This window comes from Gossypium arboreum, chromosome 7 (genome assembly GCF_025698485.1).
Source record: "Gossypium arboreum isolate Shixiya-1 chromosome 7, ASM2569848v2, whole genome shotgun sequence".
NCBI classification, from domain to species: domain Eukaryota; kingdom Viridiplantae; phylum Streptophyta; class Magnoliopsida; order Malvales; family Malvaceae; genus Gossypium; species Gossypium arboreum.
This window is the reverse complement of record NC_069076.1, coordinates 9,650,673-9,675,432: the sequence shown is the minus strand read 5'-3', so window position 1 is coordinate 9,675,432 and position 24,760 is coordinate 9,650,673. Positions and strand designations below refer to the sequence as shown.

Here is a 24,760-nt window from a genome sequence, read left to right as displayed (position 1 = left end):
TTACATTCAAAGTTCTATCCATGTTAGCCTATCATTTTTTAATTTATGTTTTTTAGACAAATGGGCTAATTGCCCATTAGCTCCCAAAACTCTCCAAAATCCTTTCCAAATTCTACTAAAATTCCCTATATGTTATTTTATCAAATTAAAACCCTAACTCTCTTCCTATTTATACCTTAGATTTCTCTCAAAATTCTCTATTTCAAAACTCTTTTAAACCCTTAAGTTTTGCTAAAAGATATTTTTAGACAAATGGGCTAATTGCCCATTAGCTCCCAAAACTCTCCAAAATCCTTTCCAAATTCTACTAAAATTCCCTATTTGTTATTTTATCAAATTAAAACCCTAACTCTCTTCCTATTTATACCTTAGATTTCTCTCAAAATTCTCTATTTCAAAACTCTTTTAAACCCTTAAGTTTTGCTAAAAGATATTCTTTAAAGTCTTTGAAAATTCAATCAAGTCCTCATCAATTGTTCTTTTCCAAATTGTTGAAACCTGTGTCATTAGATCATTGAATTTCTATCAAGATCGGTAAGTATCTTGTTCTCTGAAAACTAGGATCTTTCAATTTTGGAAAATATTGTGTTTTGATAAATCTTTCAATCCGATTAAAAATCCTTAACGTTTTGCCAAAAATCTCCACAAATATTGAAAATCCGCTCTTGATTCTTGTATTATGTCAATTGAAAGACCCTTGTAGGTGATTAGATCGAACTTGAACGTGGGGGAGTTGCTTGTAGGTGATTAAAGATTAACTTTTAATGTCACATGCATTGCATGTAATTTTATCGATTAATATTTAATTAATTTTTAAATATTGTATTTTTAATTGTAGTAATTAACATAAAATACTTTTTCTTATTTTTTTGGAGGTAAATGTAAAATAATATATCTTATTTGAATTATTGAATATATTTAAAATATATTAACTTATCAATTCAAACATTATAATTTTCAAATCGTAAGTAAAACATTTTTAACATATTCAACATATAATATAGTTTGACTTTATGTAATTAATGCAAAGTAAAATTATTCAAAATAATAACTAATTTAATATAATTAACACAAATATTAATTTTAGGTAGTGTTTAGAAAGCCACCTAATAATTGAATTTAGGTGTAATTATTTGTAATTACACAATGATGTCATGTTTAAGTAACCATTTTAATTTGTGATTTTCACAAAATTGGGTATAATTGGAGCACCCCAATTATATTTTCTAATTCTTAGGAGAGGATGACAATTAAAGTAATCATATTATAAGCATGAATAGTATGAGTGTTTGGGATGGTTATGGCAAAAATTTTCTTATATCATAAATCTTAAAAATTATATTATAAAAATAATTTATGTAATTTATAAAGTTTTAACAAAAAATATATTATATAAATCCTAAAAAAATTCTAAAATTATGACTGAAAAGTTTATTATAAAAATAATTTACATGTTATAAAAGTGTTATAATATATTTATCTATAAAAATTATGACCAAGACGTATGAACATAACTTATTTATGTGTTCATATTATACATTATAAAAATAATATACTTATTCATAAAAAATGTTATTTTCTTTAATCACAACTAATTTAAAAATATATATTTTTCTAAAGTTATGAAAAATTATATTATTTATAAGAAGTGTTATAAAAGTTATTGAACAATTTCTAAAACCTTATTTATAAAAATTATAATTATAATTATATAATATTTTTTACTTAATTTACGTATTATAAAAAGTGATATAACCTAGTATAAATATTTCTCTAAATTAAATTTATATAAGTTTTATAATTAAAGCTATGGGCTATTCGGATTGTGAACTCAAAATTTTATAAGATCCATGTTAATTATGCAAATACATAATTTTTTTTTTTTTTGCACCATAACATGGGATATGATACCATAATGGTGTTAGACTCAAGCACCAACTCTTGAACTTTTTAATTTGAGACATTTAAGATATGATTGGGAAGACATTTGTTGCCATCAGCCTAATGGTTAAGTGTTAGTGAATCCACCATTGAGTCTCAAATTCAAGCCCCTTCCCTCTCATATTTTTATTTTTTCCAAAAATCCAATTGCCATACCCCGAAATATATACGGTTAAGAATAAAGATTAAACAGGAAATGAATTATAGACTCAATGGTTACGTGATAAGTGCATCCATCCTAGAACCTAAATTTAAGCCCCTCCTCCCCTTTTGTTTTTATTTAATTTTGACTGTAACAGTTAACCCAAAATATATGTACGATTCACTGTCTAAATTAAGTAAGAAATTATCAATAGGCTCAATGGTTAAGTGTTAGTGCTTATTCCTAGAGTCTAAATTAAGTAAGAAATTATCAATAGGCTCACTGGTTAAGTGTTAGTGCTCCTTCCTAGAGATCCTAGGTTTGAGCCCCCTTCTTCCCTTTCAATTTTCAAATTTGGCAAGCTAGTGGAAATTTGCATGTGCCACCCCTAGGGTTTACTAAAAACTTAACAAATTCTTTCCTAATCAATGTTTATATCCTGCCCCTTTCTCAAAATTCCAATAGAATTAGAATTTCACTATTTTTTTTCTATTCTTTTCCTAATTAGATTTTCATATTGCCCATTTTCAAATCATAATAGAATTTTCTCTCCATCTTCTTTTTCTTTTCTTTTTGCTCTTCTTTTCTCTCATTCTTGCACCTATTAATTTCATCTTTTGTGCTACCAAAATTTTCCCATATTGAATCGTTCCCCATTTGTTGATTTCTATTGGAATTTAGATTATCGTTAGTAGCATTCATTACCTTTTCCAAGAATCACTAAGTATGTTTCGTTTTAAAGATTAGATCCCGTATATCCATTGTGTCATTCTCTAATATTAATCTTTTTGATTCGTTTAATCAATTTCTTTTGAATTTCGCCAAAATCTCTATCATCGAATTTAACATATGACTACCTGTATGGTTGTCGTTTGAAGGACCGAATCTAGGTGAATTGGATCAAAATCAATTGTGAGGAACATCAATCGGACTATTAGTGAAATGTGTCTTTTCCAAGTGAACCGATGGTGATCGTGTGTAGGTTTAGGGCCACACGGTCTCCAACACAAGTATGTGGGCCACATGAGTAGACCACATGGCCAAGTGCACCTGTAGATTTTAAGGACTTAGTGAACCACACGACCTTAAACTGTTACATAGCTTGTCACACGCTCGTGTCTTTTCTGTAGGGTAATTTCTCGTTTTCTACATGACATCAGGCTGTTACAGAGCTGGCCACACGGTCGTGGAACCCCTATTTTACAATTTTACCTAGAAATTTGTGAATTGTTCAGTTTATTCATTATATAGTCCCTGAATTGTTTCTAAAGTTTTTTTCACTCAATTAGGTCCCTGATAGTATGTTTATTCTGTAATATGTGAGTTAGTGATTGAATTGCTACTATTATTTTGTGTGATATGTGAATGTTACATACATTCTGTCATTGTAATTTTGACAAACTATAATTGTTAATATTGTTATCGCTCTACTAAGTACATGTTAAACATGTCTACTACTGTTGAACTGAGTATATGTTTAGCATGTCTACTATTACTGTTGAACTAAATACATGTTAAGCATGAATATTGTTTCTACACTATTTTATTACAAGCATGTCATATTGCATTGCGTAGGGTGGTACGATATGAATAGAGAAAGAAGTGGCAGTTTAATAATCTACAAATAGTGGTGGTTCATCCACAATCTAGTGGTAGTTTATCTGTAAAATTTTTATTTGAAAATAATTAGTGGTTTACCCACAATTTTTACTAACAGTTTATCTACAAATCAATTGTGGTTTATCCACAACGCGGTGTGTAACGGATGGATGAGTTTTAGGGAACTCTTATTGTAGTGTGTAGCAGAGTTAGGTAAGTCCTTTCTGATAAATTGAAATTGCATTGTCATTCATAAGTATGTACATGCAAAACTATGAATTTAAGTATGTACACGTAAAACTATGAATTCTAAAATATTATACTAATGTGTGTTGGGAAATGTGTCCATATTGTAGTAAATATGTAATTGTTTTCTATTTATTTGAACGATGAATAAATAAATAAAGTTAATTTCACATTTCACAATTATGTCTTTCGTATTTATGGTTTTTTATATTTTGCATGCATAGTGAAATTGTGACAAGCAAATATTAGCTCATTGATTGTTTAAAGTTCAAACTAAAGATAAGTGGCATTGCAACGAATGTTTACATTGCGAGAAATACAACTTACTTCAGTAGAAAATATAAATGAGTTTGTAATCCTGTAAAAGAATCAAAGTGAGCATTTGATTCAAATACTGAGAATGATTATTATGTCATCTACAATTTCAATTGGCGAGATGGCTAGTCTTGGCTATCAAAGTAGTTGACTCTATGAGTAGAGACATAGATGTATTCATTGGTAGAATTATACTTTGGACTGGACCCAAGATGAATTAATTCTAAATCCGTTTTTGAATTAATTCACTTGTGACATTCATGGTGTGATTTACCTATATCCTAAGTTAGTTACTGACCATGCATATGCAACTCATGTGCTTCGATATTAGTGGAGGCTTATGCTCTAAAGATGATTGAGCTCATAGCTAGTATATTGGGTACATGACTTGTGTATGGCATGGTTTTACTAGCAACAGTAGAATTCATAGCTAAATCAAAGAGTTAATGATATCCTCCTATTGGCATTGTGTGGATTGATAAATATGGAATGTGACCACGGGTTTCTTGTTCTCAAATGAACAATTTATCACAGTCGTTTGTTGATAGTGATAATTTTAATCATTAAGAAGGCACAATGGTGACAATGAGATAAAATAGGATTGTATTGAGTGAACTGATTTAACTCAAAGGAATCAATGATATCATGTAAGGGTAACACACATATGATGAGGTCATTGGACAAAATCAGTTCGATGAATTGCTTTCGTAAAGAGTATACAATAAGGAGTTTTCAATCATGGTACTTCTTGTAGACTGACTCCATGATTAAGTAATTGCGAATTATCGAAATGATGCTTCTAGACATAATTGCAATCATTAGAGCCTAATTGTATATGTCTGATTGGTCCCTCCGTTAGCTCAACAAAATCTTGATCGGACTGCATTTGAATTAGAAGAAAACTTTACGACTTTGGGAATAATTTAATTGAGTCGATTTATTCAACGTGGAATTAAGTTAGGTGGTCGTAAGAATTATTCAACTAGAAAATTTGATTAAAAATATTTCTTGAAAAAATAATTTGGAAAATCTAAGTGATTTTTGGAAAAATTAATTTTGATAAAGTAAAATTAAATTAATCAAATCAATTAAAATTAATATGATATTTTTGAAAGTTAATTTTCAAGTCAGACAATTGGCCTAATAGGTAATTGAACTTAAAATTGGATCTGAGATCGTAAATTAGGCCTGGGAGCTCAAAACCGAGACCAAGACTCAAAAATTGGTTGAACTGGGCTCGGTATATCGAAACTGGGCCTACAGTCCTACTGGTGGCTAGACCAGACCAGTCGGGTTGTAATTGACCTGAACCGAACCAGCAGCAGTCGAATTAGCTTGGGGTGTCGTAAGGGTGTAGCACCTGCATCATCGGACATGGTGGTGCTGATGGCTGTGACAGCGACATCTCGGTGGTAGACGGCGATTGGTCGTCGATGGTTGAGTAGTGGAAGAGTTACACTCCTATTGAGACTCTACCAGGGAATTTTATTTTAGATTAATTATTCTAAAAATAAAATTATTTTTAGAATAATTAATATTAAATTTAATTTAATAATTATCTTAAGAGTATTTTATTAATTTAATATTAAAGTGATTAAGTTTAATCATAGTTGAATTCTCTAAACTCTCCCTATATAAAGAGAGCATTGGGTCATTATTTACACACACTTGAATTCAAGAGAAAGTTGTAGATAGAAAATTCCCCAAAGAAATTATTCTAGAAAACTTCTAGAGACATTTTTCTGATTTACAACTTTACCCAAAAGTTTAGAGAAATTGCAAAATTATGTTACTAGTAATTTTTGTGAATTTTTTTTGATTCGAAGCGAGCCTACACTCGGCAGACGTGAGCTTAAGGATAGCGGAGAAGTCTACTCGGTCGAAGTGCTCATCCTAAACGAATCAAAAAAGTATAATTTTGATTAAGGCTCCGTTTGGAAGCTAGGAAATCATTTTCTGGAAAATGTTTTCCTTGTTTTACGGTGTTTGGCAGCTTGAAATATTTTACACTTGGAAAATGAATTCCAAGACACAGGTAAAATGATTTGCAATTTGGGGAAAATGTCTTACTGATTTCTTTTCAGTAAGACATTTTCCATCTCCTTCATCCTGATAAAATTTCTCTCATTCTTCTGTTCTTCAACTTCTTATATTTCTTCCATTTTTCCTTAGTTCGTCGCACATGCTCTTCTCAGGCAATACACGCTGCTATTTCGTCTTTCTCAGGCAAAGCTCTTTTTTAGGTAATTTCCCAAATATCCCCATATTTTTTGATTATAGGTGAAATTTTGTTATTATTGTTCGATTGATGGGGCTTTGAAGGTTATATTGTATCTCTAGGATTTTTTATTTTGTTTCATGTAATTCAGATTTTCTAATTATTAATTTATTGGGTTTGCTTCTTTAGGCAAGGAAGAACCTTATTGGGTTTGCTTCTTTAGGCAAGGAAGAACCTTTCTATGAAATCCATTGATTACCCATGTGGAGAAGAGTAAGCAATGTTCCCATGATCTGTATATAAAAGCCTTGTATAAATTAGCTTGCAACGACTTGTTTTCTTGGTTATTTTTCATATACCTTACAAAGATACAATACCAACTAAAATTTGCAAGCATCTTTTATTTCAAGCTTAGGATGATGGAATCTATCCTTCACATAACATAATTTATATGGCTAAAAGTGAAATAACAAAAATATTAGAGTCAGACCTTTTATATTGATAACAACTCTATTTTTTTTTTGTATTTATCAATTTGGCCTTATTTTAGGTTTGAAATTGAGACAGTTGAGGATAAAAAATCTGACTTGCAAAACAGACTCAGAGAAGAGGTTCTACTACCTATCCACCTTTCGAAAACTTATTATTATTATCTTGACTTGTATGGAAACTTTTCATAACAAAGTCATCTTTCTAATACAGATTGAAGGTAATACCAAACTCAAAGCCAGTGTGGAAAAACGAAAGAAGACATTGCAAGGGCGTCAACTATGTCTTGAGAAAGAAGCACATTTGTAATGTGAAGCTCTTTTTTGTTTTTTTTTTTTTTGCAATATATGGAGTTTAATATTTGTATTTGCTTTATAAATTAACCGTCGTGAACCTTGATTGTTGCTCTGATTGTATTTAATAGGTAGCAATATTAAAGGAAGAGTTGCAAAGAGAGAGAGATAAGAGGACAGCTCTGGAATCCATTCTTAACTCATCTCAAGAACAACCCACAGTTATCCTAGCTAAGATTGATGAAAAGGTAAACGATGGCCTGACTCTGATTTAAGTAATCCACTTAATCTTTAACTTGCATCAAATTTTAACTTGCGACTATTATGAAGACAAAGGCAGATCTCAATGACATAGCTCTAGCAGAGGCAGATATAATTAATTTGAAAAAGAAGGTTGAAGATCTGGAGGTGTAGCTTAATCAACAACTTGAGAAAAAATCTGCTTCCATGAATGATTCATGCAGTCAACGTCAACCAAATCATCATGCAAAAAAGTAAGCTTTCAGTTGGTTCTATCACAATGTCATATTTTTTTTGGGTATATGTAGCAAAACATTTCTTCTTTTTTTCTTTTTGGTGATAAATACTTGTCATCCTTGTAGTGATTGGAATTGTTTAAACTTTAATGTAAAATACATCTGGAGTTGTTTGACATATTTTTTACAATTCACATCCTCATCTGGAGTTGTTTTAACTTTTTTTTAACTATATTTATGCTGCTTTTACACTTTATACAAAGAGGATAAGCCAAAGGGTACTGGAGCTATTGTTAAAGAGTCAGCAAGCAAGGTAAACTCACATTCATTTGAGACAGCATGCAGTACTGTAGTTCATTAGAAAACGAATGGAATTGATCCTGTTGTTTTACTTTGATGATTGTATTCCATTTTCTCCAAAATCCAAATAACTTTACCTATTTATTGAATTTTTGAGTGTTTTCCTTAGTTGTTGCTTATGGATGTATGAAGATTCTTGATGCACTCACCTCAAGAGAAATTGTGATTGTGAAAGTTGATGTGGAAAGTTGAAGAAAAAATTGGACAGGCTCCGAGGGATGTGATCAGTTATATGGTTGAATTTATTTTAAAAGAAAAATCGAAGCCCTTCGTTTCAACTTTGTCACTGATCAGTATGAGCTGCAGTTTTTTGTTATGATGTGGATATTGAGTGTTGGGTTTAAATGATTGCTTGATCTTAGCTTGGACTCACACTAACTTAAACTCAACTGTTAGTATTTAAGGTGATTTTTTTCTTTAATTTTTCTTTCATTTGTTTTCTTGATCGTAGTTAACCCTTGAAGAAATTATTGCTGAATAAACAAGATTGGTTTTATTCTAAAGCAAAAATATAAAAGCAATACTTTTCTTAGCCTTTATTTACTTCTGTTAGGATTGAGCTCTGATTAGAGATTTTGTTTTGGGTTTAATTGTTGATTCATCTTTTTTCTATTATTTCTTCTTCTTCTTTATTTACTTTATTAGGATTGAACTCTGATTAGAGATTTTGTTTTGGGTTTAATTATTCATCTTTTTTCTATTATTTCCTGGCAGCTCCTTTGTTAGTTAATCTTGTTTCCATGTTAGTTTATTGTACGTTTTAGAAAGATCAGAAATCAAGGAGCTGGGGTTGTGTTATTTAATCAAGAATTGAGAAGAGAGGCTAGAAAATAATAGAAGAAAAGAAGGGTATATGAGTGTGTTCATGTACAGTATCTGATAATAACTCCTTAGCTACCAGCTGAAAGTAATGGCCAATAAGAAATTAAGACTTGGCCAATATATGATCTATGTGGTTACAAAAGGGAATTTAAGCTAACTTTCATCTCAGCAGGTTGCTATGCCTGATTCTCTCTCCCTTTAGCTCCTTTTTGTCAATTTCCTTCTTGTTCTAGGCTGTATTGCCTATAACCTCGGAACCGGCAATGGTACATCTGTGCTTGAAATGGTTGCTGCTTTTGAGAAAGCTTCTGGAAAGGTTAATGCTATTTGTCAATTCCCATTCAACATCTATTTGTCAATTCCCATTCAACATTCTCACTCAGCCTCGCTCTCATTTATGCTAATATAAAACTGTTGCTGCTGAAAATATTGCAGAAAATCCCCATTAAACTATGCCTTAGAAGGCCAAGAGATGCTACAACTGTTTATGCTTCCACTAAAAACGCTCAAAAAGAACTTGGTTGGAAGTATGTTTACAATCCCATCTTTTTCCTAATAGATTATTCAATTAACATAGATAATCTTTCAAAAAGAATTTCCAATTACAGTACAAGATAGGTCCTTTTAATCTTAAGAGTTTGCTATATTGCAGAGCAAAATATGGTATAGCAGAGATGTGCAGAGATCAGTGGAAGTGGGCAAGCAACAATCCATGGGGATACCAGTCAAAACCTTAGGCTTCAACTAAATACTAATTTTCTTCCCCAGTCTTTTAAAAATGTCTCATAGGGAGAATTAAGTGTACAAATACTTGTTTAATTTAAACAAAACTGATCTTTGATGATCAAAAGGTAGGATTTATCAAATGTTCAAATATCTTATAAAATTCCTTTGAGTTACATTTATAAGTCTTTGTAAGAGTGATGTTTTTATCATTTCTGGAGTTTAAGAAACAAATGGTTTTAAATTTACCGTAAGGAGTTGACCTAAACAAGATCCCTTTCAGCTTTGATCTTCAATCCTATCTATTGGTTGTCTCAATCTTATCTTTGATCAACTGTTTTTTTTAAGGATCTCCATATTCACAAAAGTCCAACTTAAAGAAACAAGTCGAATTCCAGTTTAATTGAAACAAGCAAAGACTTGAGAGGAAGACGTTCGAACTAAAAAGTGGAGCAGGTAAATGAACCAGTGAAAGATGAAAGAGAACAACATGTCTAAAAATTATAAAAATTTAAGCTAATTTATTTATAAATAAATCATTGCAGTATATGTAAAAATAATTGAAAATATAAATTTATTAATATATGTAAAAATAGCTTTTTCGGAAAATATTTTTAAGAATTCTGCCAAACAGCAGAAAATAATTTACATAGTTTTATCCAAACACTAGAAAAGTAAATCATTTTCCAGAAATCATTTTCTGAAAAACATTTTACTGGCAAATAAACGGAGCTTAAGTGTTTATTACTTTAGCTATCACAACCAATATCTTATTTTGGAAAAAAAATTAAAACTTTGGTTCTTCCCAAAATTTATTTTCTACTGCATTTTCCAAACCCGTTTTTCCAACAATGTGTTGATTTGAAAAACCGATACTCTGAATTGTTATATGATTGTGTTTATTCTAAGAATTGTTATTTCGTATGCTTTGTCTACTGTTTTACATCAACTTTCTAGTGATCATACTCACACTGAGCTCCTTAAGCTCACTCCCTTTGATTTTCATCTTTATAGATAACACATAAGGTTAGGATGCGGACTCAAAATCTGGAAGGTCTCAACTCAGATTAATATTTTCATTAAAAGTGTTCTAGTCTTAATATTATAATTTCGGTTATTTGGAACTGTATTGTTTGAACTATGACATGAGAGTTAAGTTTTGGGCTTATTTGGTAAGCATGACATTTAATTTGATTTTAGGATATTGAAATATGAATTTTGAATTAATTATGCATAAAATTTTGGTTTTTTTTCATTAAAGCTATTTTGAATATCACTTTTCTCTGCAGTATCATGTAATTGAGATTTTAAAAAGTAAATAAATTAGAAATCAACTTATATTATCAAACATGACAATAAAAGTTAATAAGATGTAACATTGTACATTTAAGGTTAATTAAAAAGAAAGAAATAAGAACAGCATAGCACTTAGCAGGAGAGTACAAGTGAGACAAAAAATGTTAGTCCAACCATATTCAATCAAAAGGTGCTGGCCATGCCCAACAATGTGGTTATCTTATCATCCTATATTCATTTGGCATTCTACTTCTTTCACTCTTTACCTTAGATTTTAATTATAATTTTTTTCTAAATTAAATGATTATATAAAAGTGATAAAATTGATTATTGTATGGGGATTGCTTTGCTTTTACTTTTGTAAACAAATGCATAAATGAACAACTTGGCTTGAAATTTGGAATTGGTTAGGTGGCTGCCAAATGCCAATGCTCTATAAACAATTAAACCCCAATTTCTTTTTTGTTGAATAAATTAAGTAAATAAATAAACATTGGACTTTGTTGTTTATGCTTAAGAAATGTACACATTATTTGACCTCACCTCACCTCACCTCAACTTTCTTTTTCTTTTGGTGGATGCCATTGCCAATATCTCTCAACCTTCCATTGTCCATTTCTAAAGTCTGCAAAGCCTGCAATTAAAACAAGATTGAGAATATCTCCAATTCTTTTTTATGGTAGTTAGATTAATTTCTGTTTTAGTAAAAAATAAAATAAAATGGGAAAAAAACATGTGGATATTGTTGCATGGCATAGGAAAAAACAAGATTATATCACTTCAATATTTCCATCTTAAATTTTAGTATTTTTATTTTGAAAGGAAATTAAATCCAATATAATCTGCTAAAATTTAAAATGAAAATATTAAAATGTCGTATTTTTTAATCATTTATCTGATTATCGCCACTAAAAAAAGGAAAATGGAGGTATGGTTGGGACACGTTTGTTTGAAACATTGTGGTTTAGACTTCAAAGAGGGACGTGAGAGCTTTAATTTTCATGATTTGCCACCTCCTCCAAATCATTGGCTTATGTTTCTTAATTCATATTTTAATTATATATTTAAATGTTTTTAATAATAAAAATTATTTAAAATTTATATTTTGCATATTGTAATATCAATTAATTTTACTTATGAAAAATGAAGATTTTTTATTTACAATAATGCTTAACATTAATTCAATTAGCCCTGCAAGAGTAAAACTGTAAAAAGCACATGACGGTGGGTTTTGAGGAGTGAATTACATTCATGTCCTTCTTGGCTGTCCTTACTAAAACGCGTCCACTTTATTTATTTATTTTAATGCCAAAATTGGCGCCTCCCATGGTGTTGTAATTCCAAAGAAAAAATATAAATATTTTGATTTAATATAATTATCACTTATTTACATTTGTAATGTTGACTGACTTTACAACTGAATCTAAAATATTATTTCTATATTATCTACATAAGATAAAGTTAATAAATTCATAATTTTATTAAGTATTATTATAATAAAATCATTCAAGTGACAGTTTACTTTAAAAATAATAAGTTTTTTAATCTTCTAATTTTATAAAAAATTATTTTAATTTTTCATTTAATTTTCTCTTTTCTAATCCTTAAATTTGCATAATTTATTAAATTGAAAAAATTAACGTTTGTTAACTAGACGTTAACTTTATTAACATGACATATACGTGAATATCACCACGCCAACAATTAATTAAATTTTTAAAATTTATAAATTTTTAAAAATTATTAAAATTATGTAAAAAGTATAAAAAATTAATTAATCGCTAATGTGGCATATACATGAATTGTTCAACAAAGTTAACAAACATTAATTTTTTACCAATTTTAGGGTAATTTGACAAGTAATGCAAGTTCATTGACTAAAAGGGGCAAAAAACTAAATAAAGGGCTCAAATAATTTTTTTTGTAACGTTAGAGGACCAAATAAATCATTATGCCAAATAATAAAAACAAAGCAAATTAAAATATAAATTTATTTATTACTAAAAATGTAAAGCATTCAAATTCTAAAAGGTTTAACTACAAAATTTACCTCAAAATTATATCATTTTATCACTTAGATATATTTTTTGTTAAAAGTGATACAAAAATAATCAATTTCTGTCTTATCTTACTCAACAAGTGTATGACGTATCATGTTCTTATTAATTAGTATAATGCTTAGGGGTAAAATAAGACTAAATTGATTGTTTAGATATTTGTTTTGACCAAAATTATTTTGGATGCCTAAGTAAGAAAAGGTATGGTTCGAGGGCCAATTTCATATTTAAGCCTTTTTAGAGAAAAACTTCCCTCTTCTGTTTTGATTTTATTTCACTCATAAATCAAAGCAAATTATCCCTTCTTTTTAGGTTATCAAGGAAAAAACCCCTTCTTTGCAACTGTTGCTCTTATTTTTAATCATTAATTTTTAACTACTAAAATAACTATTTTCATAGATTTTGTATATTTTATTATTTATCACCGCAGAATGTTTCAGTTTTTTTTAAATATATTCCTCAAATTATTTCTGAATAAATTATCAGATTGTCTTAATTTTTATTATATTATATTAAATATTTTTATCTTACATTTAAATTTATAAACGGCAGGGGTATATCAGTCCATTAAAAAGAGGGATTTATTTTGAATGCTAAAAGTCTAAACCTACCCACCGCATGCGCATCATGTCTTATCAAATTCAAAGCTTTGTTAACGTTGGGGGAATAGTTTAATTTTACGGAAAGGTTAAAATATGCTCTTGGTTCGTATATTATCTATAAATTATAGATTTAGTCCAAATATTTTAATATGGTTATTTTACTAGTTATATTTTTCAAATTTAAAAATTTCAACCCTGATCAAATGATTGTTATTAAATTTATTAAGTTAAAGTTTATTATTTCTAAAATCTTATGTAATTTATTAAGTTAAAGTTTATTATTTCTAAAATCTTATGTGATAAATATTTTATCACGTGTAATGGTATGTCATATTGTTATTTTTACATATTATTCATAAAAACGAGTTAATAAATTAAATTAGAAAATATAAACTATATTTATAATTGTTACCATTTTAGAAATTTAAAAATAAAAGAATAATGAGGAATTCAAAAGCATAGAGACTAACAGTGATCATTACAAAATATATGGATTAAATTTGTAACTTAATAGTAGAGTTTAGAAAAATAAAAATACTAATAAATTAATAACAAAATTCCCAATTTTTATTTACACCTTTTTTCAAGTATAAACTGTAAACAATTTCTTCTCTCTTTGTTAATAAGAGATCAGTTGGAGTAATTTTTGGTATTGAGAAAAGAGAAATTTTCTATATATGTAAATTTTCAAGCTTTGATTTTTACCTACCACTAAATTCTGCTTCTTTTATATCCTAGTAACATCTTTTGTTTCTTTGAGTCATCCCTTCCCTTTGTAAATTACAATAGAAAAAATAAAAGGAAAGAATTTCACTCCCTTTCTCAGAAGATTTTGTTGAGCAAAAAATCTGTATTCTTTTAAGGCTTTCATTATTCTGGGTTTTTTTTAAAAAAAATTATATTATATTATATATTATTGAAAAGGATCTTCCATGGTCATGTTGATCCAAATGTGAGAGCTTTTTTCCGTGTCTTGCTTGTAACTCATCCTCTTATTATTTCTTTAAATAAAACCCATTTTCAAGACTCAGCCTTTGTTCAAATTTCCAAGCTGCAAGCTTGAAAAGATTGACACTTTCATGGTTCAAAGCTTGTAACTCCCTCTCATTCTTTGACAAAGCCCTTGTTAACCTTTGTCTTCTTTTCTCTTGATCTATCAAGGACGGGAAAAAATGTTTGGTACCCAAAGTAAAAGAGACCTTACTTTGGAATTGCAAGCACAATTTCCAATTTTAAGGCCAAGCATCCATGCAAGAAGAGCTAATCTTACAGTGAAATTCCAAGACCTTTATGGGTTTACTGTTGAAGGTAATGTGGATGATGTTAATGTGTTGAATGAGGTAAGAGAAAAGGTAAGGCAACAAGGGCGAGTTTGGTGGGCACTTGAAGCAAGCAAAGGAGCCAATTGGTATTTACAGCCACAAGTTTCTTCATTATCGGAAGGAATTGTGTTGAAATCTTCACTCAAATTGGCAGCTTTGGCTAATTCTATTACACTGAAGAGGCTTATTAGGAAAGGTATTCCCCCTGTACTTAGGCCTAAGGTTTGGTTTTCGCTATCCGGTGCCGCCAAGAAGAAGTCTACGGTGCCTGAAAGTTATTACAATGATTTGACAAAGGCGGTAGATGGTAAAGTAACACCTGCTACAAGGCAGATTGATCATGTAAATTCTTGCATTAATTCTTTTTTTTTTCTTTATAAATTCTGATTGAGTCTTTGTTTTGATTGACGTCTTATTCATTTGATGTTTGTAAAGTTTCTTTCTAGAGATAGGGTTAATTTTTGCATAATGAATTTGGAAATGAGAATTCATATCTGATGATTGACCTACGTGCAAAGGATGATTGCATTGGACAGTATTGGGGTTTTGACATTAGAAGGTTTTGATCTGTTGAGAAAAGGTCTCTTTTCTAATGAAATTTCAACAGGATGGAATAAAAAACATTTACTGTTGACAAATGCAGAATAAGAAGTTATATCAAATACCAAAGGTTATATTGAGTTTGATCTTTTATTGGAAGCATCTTAACAATTTCAGCAATAATTGTGTATAAGCTAATATACCTATGAATATATATATGTTATATGCTTGAACTAAGATTTACAAAATGTACTTGATAATCTCTTTGCTTGTCATCTGAACTGATAGAATCAGAAATAGAAGAACTAACAATTGTATCTTCTAAAAGTACTTGTGAAGATTACAATGAATGTGATGGTCTGGCATCGAATTGTTGATTTGTATAACCTAGAATTGTGACTTTTGAGAAATTTGGTTTGAGCCTTTCTCTTAAATACTTGCAGGACCTTCCACGAACCTTCCCTGGCCATCCATGGTTGGATACTCCAGAGGGCCATGCTGCTCTCCGGCGTGTGCTTGTGGGGTATTCTTTTCGTGATTCTGATGTAGGTTACTGTCAGGTGAGCTTATCAACAGTAGCACTTGTCTTACAGCATTTTGTCAGCCTTTAGTACTATAGGCATGGAAAGGACAGAATGTGCTACAATTACATCCTGCACTTTTTTTTTTTTTTTTGTGCGTGAAGGATACACCCTTTTCTGGTTTGCCATTTTTCCTTTGAAGGGTTTCTTTACCTTTTGGTGTGTCAGCTGGGGTGAATCATGTATGTCTATGCCCATCGGTCTGTTTTTCAGTCTATGATGAACATGATCGTACTCTTTTTGTGGTGTCTATATGAAGAATGTTATATGATTGTGGCAACAAAATTAGATCAGTTTCTTGGTTCCTTCTTTCCTTTACTCTTTATCGTATCCATTATATAGAAAGAGTAAAATTGAGGTGCATTTCTCCTCATGGATAATTTATCGGTGTCTCTAAAATTTATTTGTTTTTGGTTTAGGGCTTAAACTATGTTGCTGCATTGCTATTGCTTGTTATGAAAACGGAGGAAGATGCATTTTGGATGCTTGCTGTCCTCCTCGAGAATGTTTTAGTTAATGATTGCTATACAAATAACTTATCTGGATGCCATGTTGAGCAAAGGGTTTTTAAAGATTTGCTTGCTAAGAAGTGCCCAAGGTATTTGGTTGAGGATTGCACTGTTTTATATTTATTTTAAATAAATCTGTTTTGGCTATATGTTAAAGCCGAGTTTTATCTTTACTAAAAATTGGAGGGAAAAAAAAAATGCAGGATTGCTGCTCATTTGGAAGCATTGGAGTTTGATGTCTCCCTCGTTGCGACAGAGTGGTTCCTGTGCCTCTTTTCTAAAAGCTTGCCTTCGGAGGTTTGAACAATGTTTCATTACCATTTCTGTCCTGCTGGCATCTCCCATCAAATGTCAATTCTATTTGAGGTTGCTTTCTGACTATCTTAAAGTTTTTTCTCCTTATTGGCCTATTTGTCTAGACAACTCTGCGGGTGTGGGATGTCCTTTTCTACGAGGGGGCAAAGGTTCTTTTTCATGCTGCTTTGGCAATATTTATGGTACCCATGTCATTGCCCTTTCAATCTTTACATTCCAATCAAGTTGGAAACTTTCTTCAATATGTTCTTGTAAAAATTATTGAGCTAATTTAAGTTTTGATTGCTTTTGCAGATGAAGGAAGACGAGTTGCTTCTAACGCATCAGGTTGGCGACATTATTAATATATTACAAAGAACTACCCATCACCTTTTTGATCCTGATGAGTTATTGACAGTAAGACTATTCATCATTTTGTTTTCCAGTTTTCCTGTCTTATATAACATTTAATGCTTCTTCCTCGTTATCTATGGAGAAAATCACTCCTAGTTCTGGATATAGACTAAAGAAGATCATTTCTAGTTTCTTTATCTTGACATGGACACCTAGTTTTCGATGTTAATCTTGTTTTAAGAATATGCAACTTTGGCTATATCTGTACAGGTTGCGTTTGATAAGATCGGTTTTATGACGACAAACACAATATCAAAGCAAAGGAAAAAGCAAGAACCAGAAGTAATGAAAGAGCTTGATGAGAGACTAAGAAGACTAAACTCTCTCAGAACTGATGACAAATAACAGTTTGCTTGAATGGGAAGATCAAGTTGTACATCAAACGTTCAATGATGAACCCCTTGCCCCGAAGTTGAAGAATATGAAATTAATACTCTTTATATTCACTCTCCTAGCGACCAGGTAAAATGTAAATTTTGAATCCGTACACTGTTTAAACAGCAGAAGTTAGTTGCAAATGAATCAGGGCATTGTTGAATTTGCAGTGCCCCTAATGATTTTATAAAGCCATTGGCTGCTTCATCAAATGTTTACAGGGTTACTCTGAACAGTTTTTAACATTTTTTTTTTCTATTCAATATTTGAAGCCATAGCTAGCAGCACCATTGCCAACAATTCCGTGTAACGAGAGAGAGAGAGAGAGTTGGTAAGGAAATTAAGTTAATTCTGAATTGACAAGCGGGTGAACTAAGTTTAGGATGAAACCTTGGTGCTCTGTCTCTCTCTGTTAAAGCAAAAATTAAAAGGCCCATCAGCAGTGTAGTTGCCAGTTTGAACTTATGATCTACTACAAATTGGTTTCTTTTACATTTTCGTTATGTTTTTGAATATTAATTTCCACATAATAAAGAAAAAAATAAAGATCAGTAAGGATTTCAGCAGCAGATAGCCATTGGTTTCCAAAGTTCTATCTCAATCTGTTATTTGCTTTTGCAATGTATCTTCTGTATAGACATATAAATATGTCTTTGTAGCATGATCTATTTCCTAATACAAACAGGTGTTTTTGAGTCTGTTCTCTCATCTCATTGCTCAAATATTGTAATATTTGTCGATAGCTTGGACAAGGACGAGCCAATTATTTTTTTTTTAAAAAGTGACCATAATTTGCATAATTTCTAGACAGGAAAATAGATTATTGAGAAGAGGCTTCATGTTATAATGATTCAAAGCATGATGAGTGCAATCCAAAGAATATATTTTTTAATAGCAGGTGAAAATTTATGTAAGTACCATTTCTTTCTTCTCCTGTGGTCTACAAAAAGCAATGAAGTTTCGAGTAAAAGAACCAGGGAAAATAATTAGAAAGCTTCCTATGGTTGTTATTCATTACTATCCTATTCTTCCGTCTTTGAAGATTCTGAATCAACGGCTAAGTCGGAGGTTACACCGGAGAGACCTGTCTCATTCTTGCGGCCTTCCGCAGATATCTCGTCAGAAATCTCACCATCGTCAGACGCTGATTCCTGCTGCTGTAAGCTCCAGTACATGATGCTGGCTGTCAATGTAAGCATCATTTTCTGGTTCACCTGTTATCAAGGTCAGAAGTTACATTAATGCCTGATTTAATCCAATTTAAGCATGAGGTATATAAAAAAAGGAAAAATTGGAAAACTATATATATCTCAAAACTTAGCGTAAAGCACAAGCACAAGCACAAGCAAAAAAAGAAAGAAACAGACGCACAATATGGCAAATCATCAGAAAAGATATAGAGGAGGGATTATGGATATTGAATTTGGGAAATAATTACCTCTATGACATCCTCGGGTAACAGGAAAATGGAGCATCCAAGCTTCCGAGCAACACTGATTATATAAGTTGCATTCAACTTCTTATCTTCATCTGCAATGGCAATGACAAACAAAACATATCTTTTATTTGATTTTATGTCATACATAGTATCCTCTATTAATTTGTAAGCGAACGAAGTTTCCTATGTAAAGCTCCTCAATAAAATCACCACAATGATTTTGAAATATCTACTGAGCATTAAAGATTTAAGATTCAAAGCAAGATTAATGAGTTCTCAGAAGTAAAAACATTATGGTCAGCTCAGGTAGGTTTCGAAGGAAAAGACCACATAAGTCTAATAATGAAAGAACACCATACCAGTTTCTCCCTTGGTAACAAGACCCCAGTTAACGACCCTTGGTTCCACTGCACTGAGAAGCTCGAGGAAGAATATACCACTGGAAAGGCTTTTATCCTAGGAGGAATAATAGTTCAATAAAAACCAGAGTGTCCGTCTATGTGTTGCGATCAAAATTTTTGAGACAAATCTCATTTTTTTTGTGGCTTATGTACCTTGAAGCTCTCCATTTGAGAGGTTCTACCTGCCTTCTTTACTTTATTGTTAGCCCAGTTCAGAATATCAGCATCTGTAATTTCTTTACCTTGGGAGTGAGTTCTCAAGTTTTTAAGGAGTTGTAGCATTGAAAACCTCATCAGTTGCCACAAAAATGCTGCATGTGAGGTAAAGCAAAACAAGAAACATGAGAAGAAATATAGAACAGGGAGCCATTTCAAGGTTTACTAATATGTTTGCCACTCAGAAAAGCAAAAGGCTATAAAATCATATCCCCCAACCCAAAGTTTCTTGGAATATGCATCCATTTAAAAGCTGATAGGAATGATAAAAAGTAGCAATGTAGAAATCAAAATAACAGCCTCAACTTTACCAAAGAAAGAGAAGAGTAGCCCTCATCATTCACACTAGAGCAACATATAAAAGTTATAAATAAATGTCTTGAACTGGCCACCCTATGGAAAAACGTAATACGGAAGATACTACCTATTATAAGTTTCTTGTTTCCGGCCACAATATCATTGCCAGCTACATTGACAAGTGAGAAGTTTAAATCCCTGCCAATCTGTATCACTTGATTGCAATTCTCAACCTGTTTAAATGGCATCTTTATAGGAGGCTTATTTGCCTGCTTCCAGTTAACCGTTCCAGGAAAAATTTTATCCACAATTTCCAACATAACATACCTGCAGCCACGAAAGGGTGGACACCAAACAAGATTCAACAACCGCTTGATACTGCTCGGAGAGCCAAAATTTTACAAGAGAAAAGAGCACGATACCCGTTTCTAACATCTTCAAAAACATTGTTGACATATGTAGTAGCTCCAAGACTGTTCATCCAAAAGCGAAAGCATCTCTCTTCACGAGACGTTTCTGCATCATCTGTCATCATCTCAGCAAAGGTTGTCGTTTTGCTGTCAGTTAAACCATTCCTGCAAGAGAAACCATACACTAGTTAAACTATTTTGTACAATCATGAGCACATGTCCCCAAGGGAATAAGCCAGCGCTTAGAGCTTGAAATTCCAACTTTGAGGTCTCAGGACTGAATACAGAGATAAAATGGGTGAAATTTATGGGCTGAGAGAGGGCTACCTGTTTTTGTTTTAAACCATGTAATTAATACAAATAAAAATCACAATAGTAAGTACATTGAGTCAGCTTTTCCCACAAGCAAAAAAGAAATAAACTAGACAATATACACTATTGAGATAACAAAGTAATGGTAGAAAAAGTAGTCGAGAAATTGAATGAAATTGAACAGGGAAAAGCTAATATAAATTATTTTAGAAACTTAGTTCAGTCTTAAGGCAAAAAGAAATTATTTCTCACCTGTGATGGAATATTTGAGCTACAAATGCAAGATTGAGATTTGGTGAGCCCTCGACAATGTCCTTAGGAGTGAGATATCTTTTGCAATCCAATTTCTCTGCCATCTCAAGAACCTTGTTTGCTCTTTCTGTTGGATCCTTTGCATCCAAAGTTGAATGCGTACTGTGTTCAGGAGCAAGTACATTAAGCAGGTGTGCATATGCTTCTCCATCCTACAAATAAATAGGTTTTATGATACATCAGTTACTCTAGAAAACTAAAAGTAGTATAGACAAGAGGCAATGTATTACTTCACACATTAAGAACTATTGGTTATTTGATTATATGCAACCATGAATCAAATGGTTTTCCATATTGTTTGTGAATATGAGGATATACTGAAGTTTAAAGACACTGAATGACATTTAAAAATCCTGCGATTGTTTCACATTTTCATGGAACTTAAGGACCAAATGTAAAGATTAATGCAGCAGTGAAGACCATGATAATAATTACCTTTTGTAGATAAAATTTGCATGACCCAAGTAGAATTTATCAAAATCAATGAGTTTTCTCACCTTCAAATCTGTAGAGAAGTTTGTAACCTGCTTTTGGTATCCAGCTTTCTTCAGATGAAAATTCATCCATTTCAGTAAAACCTTTTCAGGTGCTAAACTCAAAAGCTCCTCCACCTCCTACAAAATTTATACAAAAGGTGAACTGAATTAGTTTCCAACCTGGAAAATGGAGATTATCCGGTACCTGATATCATCAAGACATAAAGGGGGCAAAACCAATTAACAGTCTCCAACCTGGCTATCATCCACCAGTTCTACAAGTTGAGGAGTTTTCTTCAGATTGAGATCAGCTAGTAGTTGAATCTGATGTCACAGCCATGAAAACATTACTAACAATATAACTATGGTTGAGGGAAACTGATATGATCAGTAAGGTTTCCATGATTCTACAAATTACAAACACAAAATAAATGAATTCAAAGGAAGTTTCAATTGGATACCTTAATAATTTGAGAAATCAATCCAAGTACCAGGTGGGGCTAGAAAATAAAAACACCAAAAAGAAGAAGAAGAAGAAGAAAAGATGATAGGAAGAGTTAAAATATTGTACAAGTTATACTAAAAAGCATGTATAACACCTAAATTGGTATTGGGAAGGAGCATTACTTACTCTTGCTTCAACAAGGTCTTGTGTGCCAATGTTAACCACGGTGCAACCAATAGCTTTTGCAGAATTAAGGCAAAGAGTATGATTCTCATTCCTCTCCCAGGGATTAAGAACCTTTTTTGTGTTAATAGCTCGCTCATCTATGGTCCCAGGAACAGCTACATTGATAAGCTTGCTGCATGAAAGCAGCTAAAAGTGTCAACAAACATCAAATCAGGATTCAATAAGGACTACAGCAAAGTCAAGTCCAGTGAACCAACCAAAGAAGGACTCCATCTTTCGCAAGATCAAATAAAGCGTTTGTGGCTGGATCAATTGGAAGAAAATCTTTCAAGAATTTATCTTCTGCCAGATAGTTATTGATATGAGCAACATAAGAAGCCTTCTCAGATTCATTAATAGCATGGTGAAAAGTGGTCGTGGTTGCCTTGAGAAATGAAGATCTCGAGCCACCTGATTTTTCAACTGCGCGACCTTGCAAATCTAGATAAAGCTGCCAATTCACCAAACCCAAACATTGCCACCTAGCAAGATATAAGGAGAACATATGCCAAAAAGAAAAAGGAAAACTACACACCGGGTATTGTAACATCTAGAAACATTAATTCACCACATTTCATCTATTGAATAATTAGCACTGCTATTCAGGAAAAACACTACAGCCAGTATATTGAAATGACTTACCCGAAGGAAGGCCTCAAAATCAATTTCTTCATCCATGTCACTGTTTGACTCTCCCAAAAAAGTCTTAATCTCATCCTCACTAAACATTTCACTGAAAGCTTTCATACCAGCAAACACTGGTGGCAGATCATCCCGAGTAACACGGCCATGTTGTGTCCTCACAGAGATAAACTAAAAGCAACAAGAAAGAAATCAAAGTTCCATGTAAAGAAAAAGATTTCTAAATACCATATAATCATGTAAAATAAGGTAACCTATAGTTGTTATTTTGCTAGTAGCAAAGGTATATTACCCAATAATAATAATAAAAGGCGCTTTAAAGAATTAGAAGTTGAAATTGAATTCTTTTATACCAAAATGCACGGTTCACTTTCATTCAAAGTAATTATGCAAAGAACTGAGTTACACGTTACATTCCACGGAAAAAAACGACAAAAGAAAAGAAGGTTACCTTGGATTTGAGGGTTCGGAGCTCGACTTGAGTGAACTGGCTTTGAAGCCATGGATCAGAAACAATCACACCTCGATAACTAGACATTGTTTGCCTTGGTTTTTCTACCCAATTTTATCCCCTGATCACACACCATATCAAACTATCAAAGATTGTTTACGCTTATATTGCATATTACTTAAAGCCAATGAAAATTCAACGAAACAAGATGCAACAAATGCAGAAACCCAACAAACTGACGTGCATGTACATATAATTCAATAGGAAAAGGAAACGATCAACCCCAACTGTATAAAAGAAGACAAAATATTTATGAGAACAAAGAAAAGAGCATGTAAACCTTAAGAGAGACAGAAAGAGAGAAACTAAGATAGAAAGGTGGGTTCCTCCATATAGGGGTTTTGCTTCTTCGTTTGTCGAAGGTATTGGGAGTTGTAAGACAGACACAGAGAGAGAGGGAGAGAGAGGGTGATGTTTGGGTGATATTGGAATTGAGTGAAGGGAAATGAGGATGAGAGAAAAGCGTGATGGCCCTTAGTCCTCACGTAACCCGCGAACACTGCCGATTGCAAATGTGAATAAGACAGAGTGAGAGAGAGAGAACGAGCAAATTGGCTCATTTTAACTGTTTATTAAATGCTTTGATATCACTGACAATTTTTCTTGGTATTATCTTTTCTTTATTCCTATTTAAGATTTTGCTAATGATTTACACCTTTTTAACTTTAGCATCATTTAGTAATTAGGAAATTATGAATAAAATAATTTATTGCAGCATTTAATACGATGCCATTATTATTAAATATATCTTTTAAGTAGCTAATGAGATTTTTAAGTGAAATAGAGTTCAAAAGTGAGTAAATTTGAATTTAGTTCATTATTTAATTTAATGTTTATAATGATTGGTATTTGTTGATGTAATTATAATTTTAAATGTATTTATACCACGTATAATATGTTTAGTTGAGTTGGTGTTACGAATTAATCAGACATAATTAAGTGTGAGCTATATTTTTAAGAGTAAACTCTAGGCAAATATAAAGTACATGGATACAAGTTATGCCTTGTAATGAAAGACTATTCTAAAGCTACTTTGTCTACGAACAAGGAATCTATAAGTAATGCAACTTTGAATCTTATAAAGAGTTCGGTCTTGGTTCAAGTTAACGGTATGCTTCACACATACAAGTCAGATGGGACGTGCGTTTCCAATGACGAACGAGTGAATAATGCATAAGGACATGCCTTTGGGAGGGGAACAACAACTAGAAACAACTGCAAATACCGCTGTAAGTTGGGGAGCAAAATGAAGAATTCATCCTAGGGGCTCAAACATAACACCAAAACAACACTTCAACATATTTTGGGCTTAGAATTGATTGAACCTTAACCGTGCTTTGATACCAATAAATGTAAGACCCTACACACAACTCGTACAAAAAATATGAATATAATATGTTATATTGATTGTCGAAGTAATCCTAAACAAAACAAATTCAAAATGCACCAATTTTCATGTAT

The 24,760-nt window shown here is 31.7% G+C and overlaps 2 protein-coding genes and 1 long non-coding RNA gene across 6 annotated transcripts; 2 read left to right on the top strand and 1 right to left on the bottom strand.

Annotated features, from left to right (window-relative positions):
• The first annotated feature begins 6,143 nt into the window (after window positions 1-6,143).
• On the top strand, window positions 6,144-9,809 carry LOC108468708 (uncharacterized). 4 transcript variants are annotated; one of them, XR_008285499.1, is made up of 11 exons: window positions 6,144-6,278; window positions 6,416-6,486; window positions 6,651-6,734; window positions 7,012-7,072; window positions 7,164-7,255; window positions 7,375-7,491; window positions 7,574-7,737; window positions 7,983-8,032; window positions 9,074-9,217; window positions 9,337-9,428; window positions 9,554-9,809. It is a non-coding gene; the product is annotated as an uncharacterized LOC108468708 (long non-coding RNA). The 4 variants fall into 4 exon arrangements; XR_008285501.1 differs by having other exon boundaries at window positions 6,184-6,278; window positions 6,439-6,486; window positions 8,189-9,217; XR_001868988.2 differs by lacking the exon at window positions 6,144-6,278 and having other exon boundaries at window positions 6,292-6,486; window positions 8,189-9,217.
• Window positions 9,810-14,213: 4,404 nt separating this feature from the next.
• LOC108456800 (uncharacterized) lies at window positions 14,214-17,805 on the top strand. Its single transcript, XM_017755483.2, has 7 exons — window positions 14,214-15,243; window positions 15,885-16,001; window positions 16,442-16,620; window positions 16,735-16,828; window positions 16,951-17,028; window positions 17,141-17,242; window positions 17,450-17,805. The coding sequence occupies exons 1-7, from the start codon at window positions 14,752-14,754 to the stop codon at window positions 17,582-17,584; spliced, it is 1,197 nt and encodes a 398-aa protein (XP_017610972.1). The 5' UTR covers window positions 14,214-14,751; the 3' UTR covers window positions 17,585-17,805.
• A 671-nt stretch (window positions 17,806-18,476) lies between these two features.
• On the bottom strand, window positions 18,477-23,851 carry LOC108456789 (fimbrin-5-like). Its single transcript, XM_017755463.2, has 15 exons — window positions 23,580-23,851; window positions 23,240-23,360; window positions 22,789-22,959; window positions 22,365-22,597; window positions 22,108-22,279; window positions 21,938-21,976; window positions 21,732-21,800; window positions 21,498-21,614; window positions 20,941-21,152; window positions 20,389-20,541; window positions 20,094-20,293; window positions 19,607-19,764; window positions 19,412-19,508; window positions 19,053-19,144; window positions 18,477-18,828 (listed from the first exon to the last, which is right to left on the bottom strand). Exons 2-15 carry the CDS (start codon window positions 23,324-23,326, stop codon window positions 18,637-18,639), a joined length of 1,992 nt encoding a protein of 663 aa, XP_017610952.2. The 5' UTR covers window positions 23,327-23,360; window positions 23,580-23,851; the 3' UTR covers window positions 18,477-18,636.
• Window positions 23,852-24,760: the final 909 nt, after the last annotated feature.

What these genes read in the sequence shown, in the direction of transcription:
- LOC108456800 (XM_017755483.2), top strand. Translation starts at nt 14,752, where the DNA reads ATGTTTGGTACCCAAAGTAAAAGAGACCTTACTTTGGAATTGCAAGCA. An exon ending in CTGATGTAGGTTACTGTCAG is followed by an intron (nt 16,002 to 16,441) that starts GTGAGCTTATCA and finishes TTTTTGGTTTAG; the next exon opens with GGCTTAAACTATGTTGCTGC. An exon ending in CTAAAAGCTTGCCTTCGGAG is followed by an intron (nt 16,829 to 16,950) that starts GTTTGAACAATG and finishes CTATTTGTCTAG; the next exon opens with ACAACTCTGCGGGTGTGGGA.
- LOC108456789 (XM_017755463.2), bottom strand. Translation starts at nt 23,326, where the DNA reads ATGTCTAGTTATCGAGGTGTGATTGTTTCTGATCCATGGCTTCAAAGC. An exon ending in AACTGGTGGATGATAGCCAG is followed by an intron (nt 21,615 to 21,731) that starts GTTGGAGACTGT and finishes TAAATTTTGTAG; the next exon opens with GAGGTGGAGGAGCTTTTGAG. An exon ending in TTTGAAGATGTTAGAAACGG is followed by an intron (nt 20,294 to 20,388) that starts GTATCGTGCTCT and finishes TCGTGGCTGCAG; the next exon opens with GTATGTTATGTTGGAAATTG.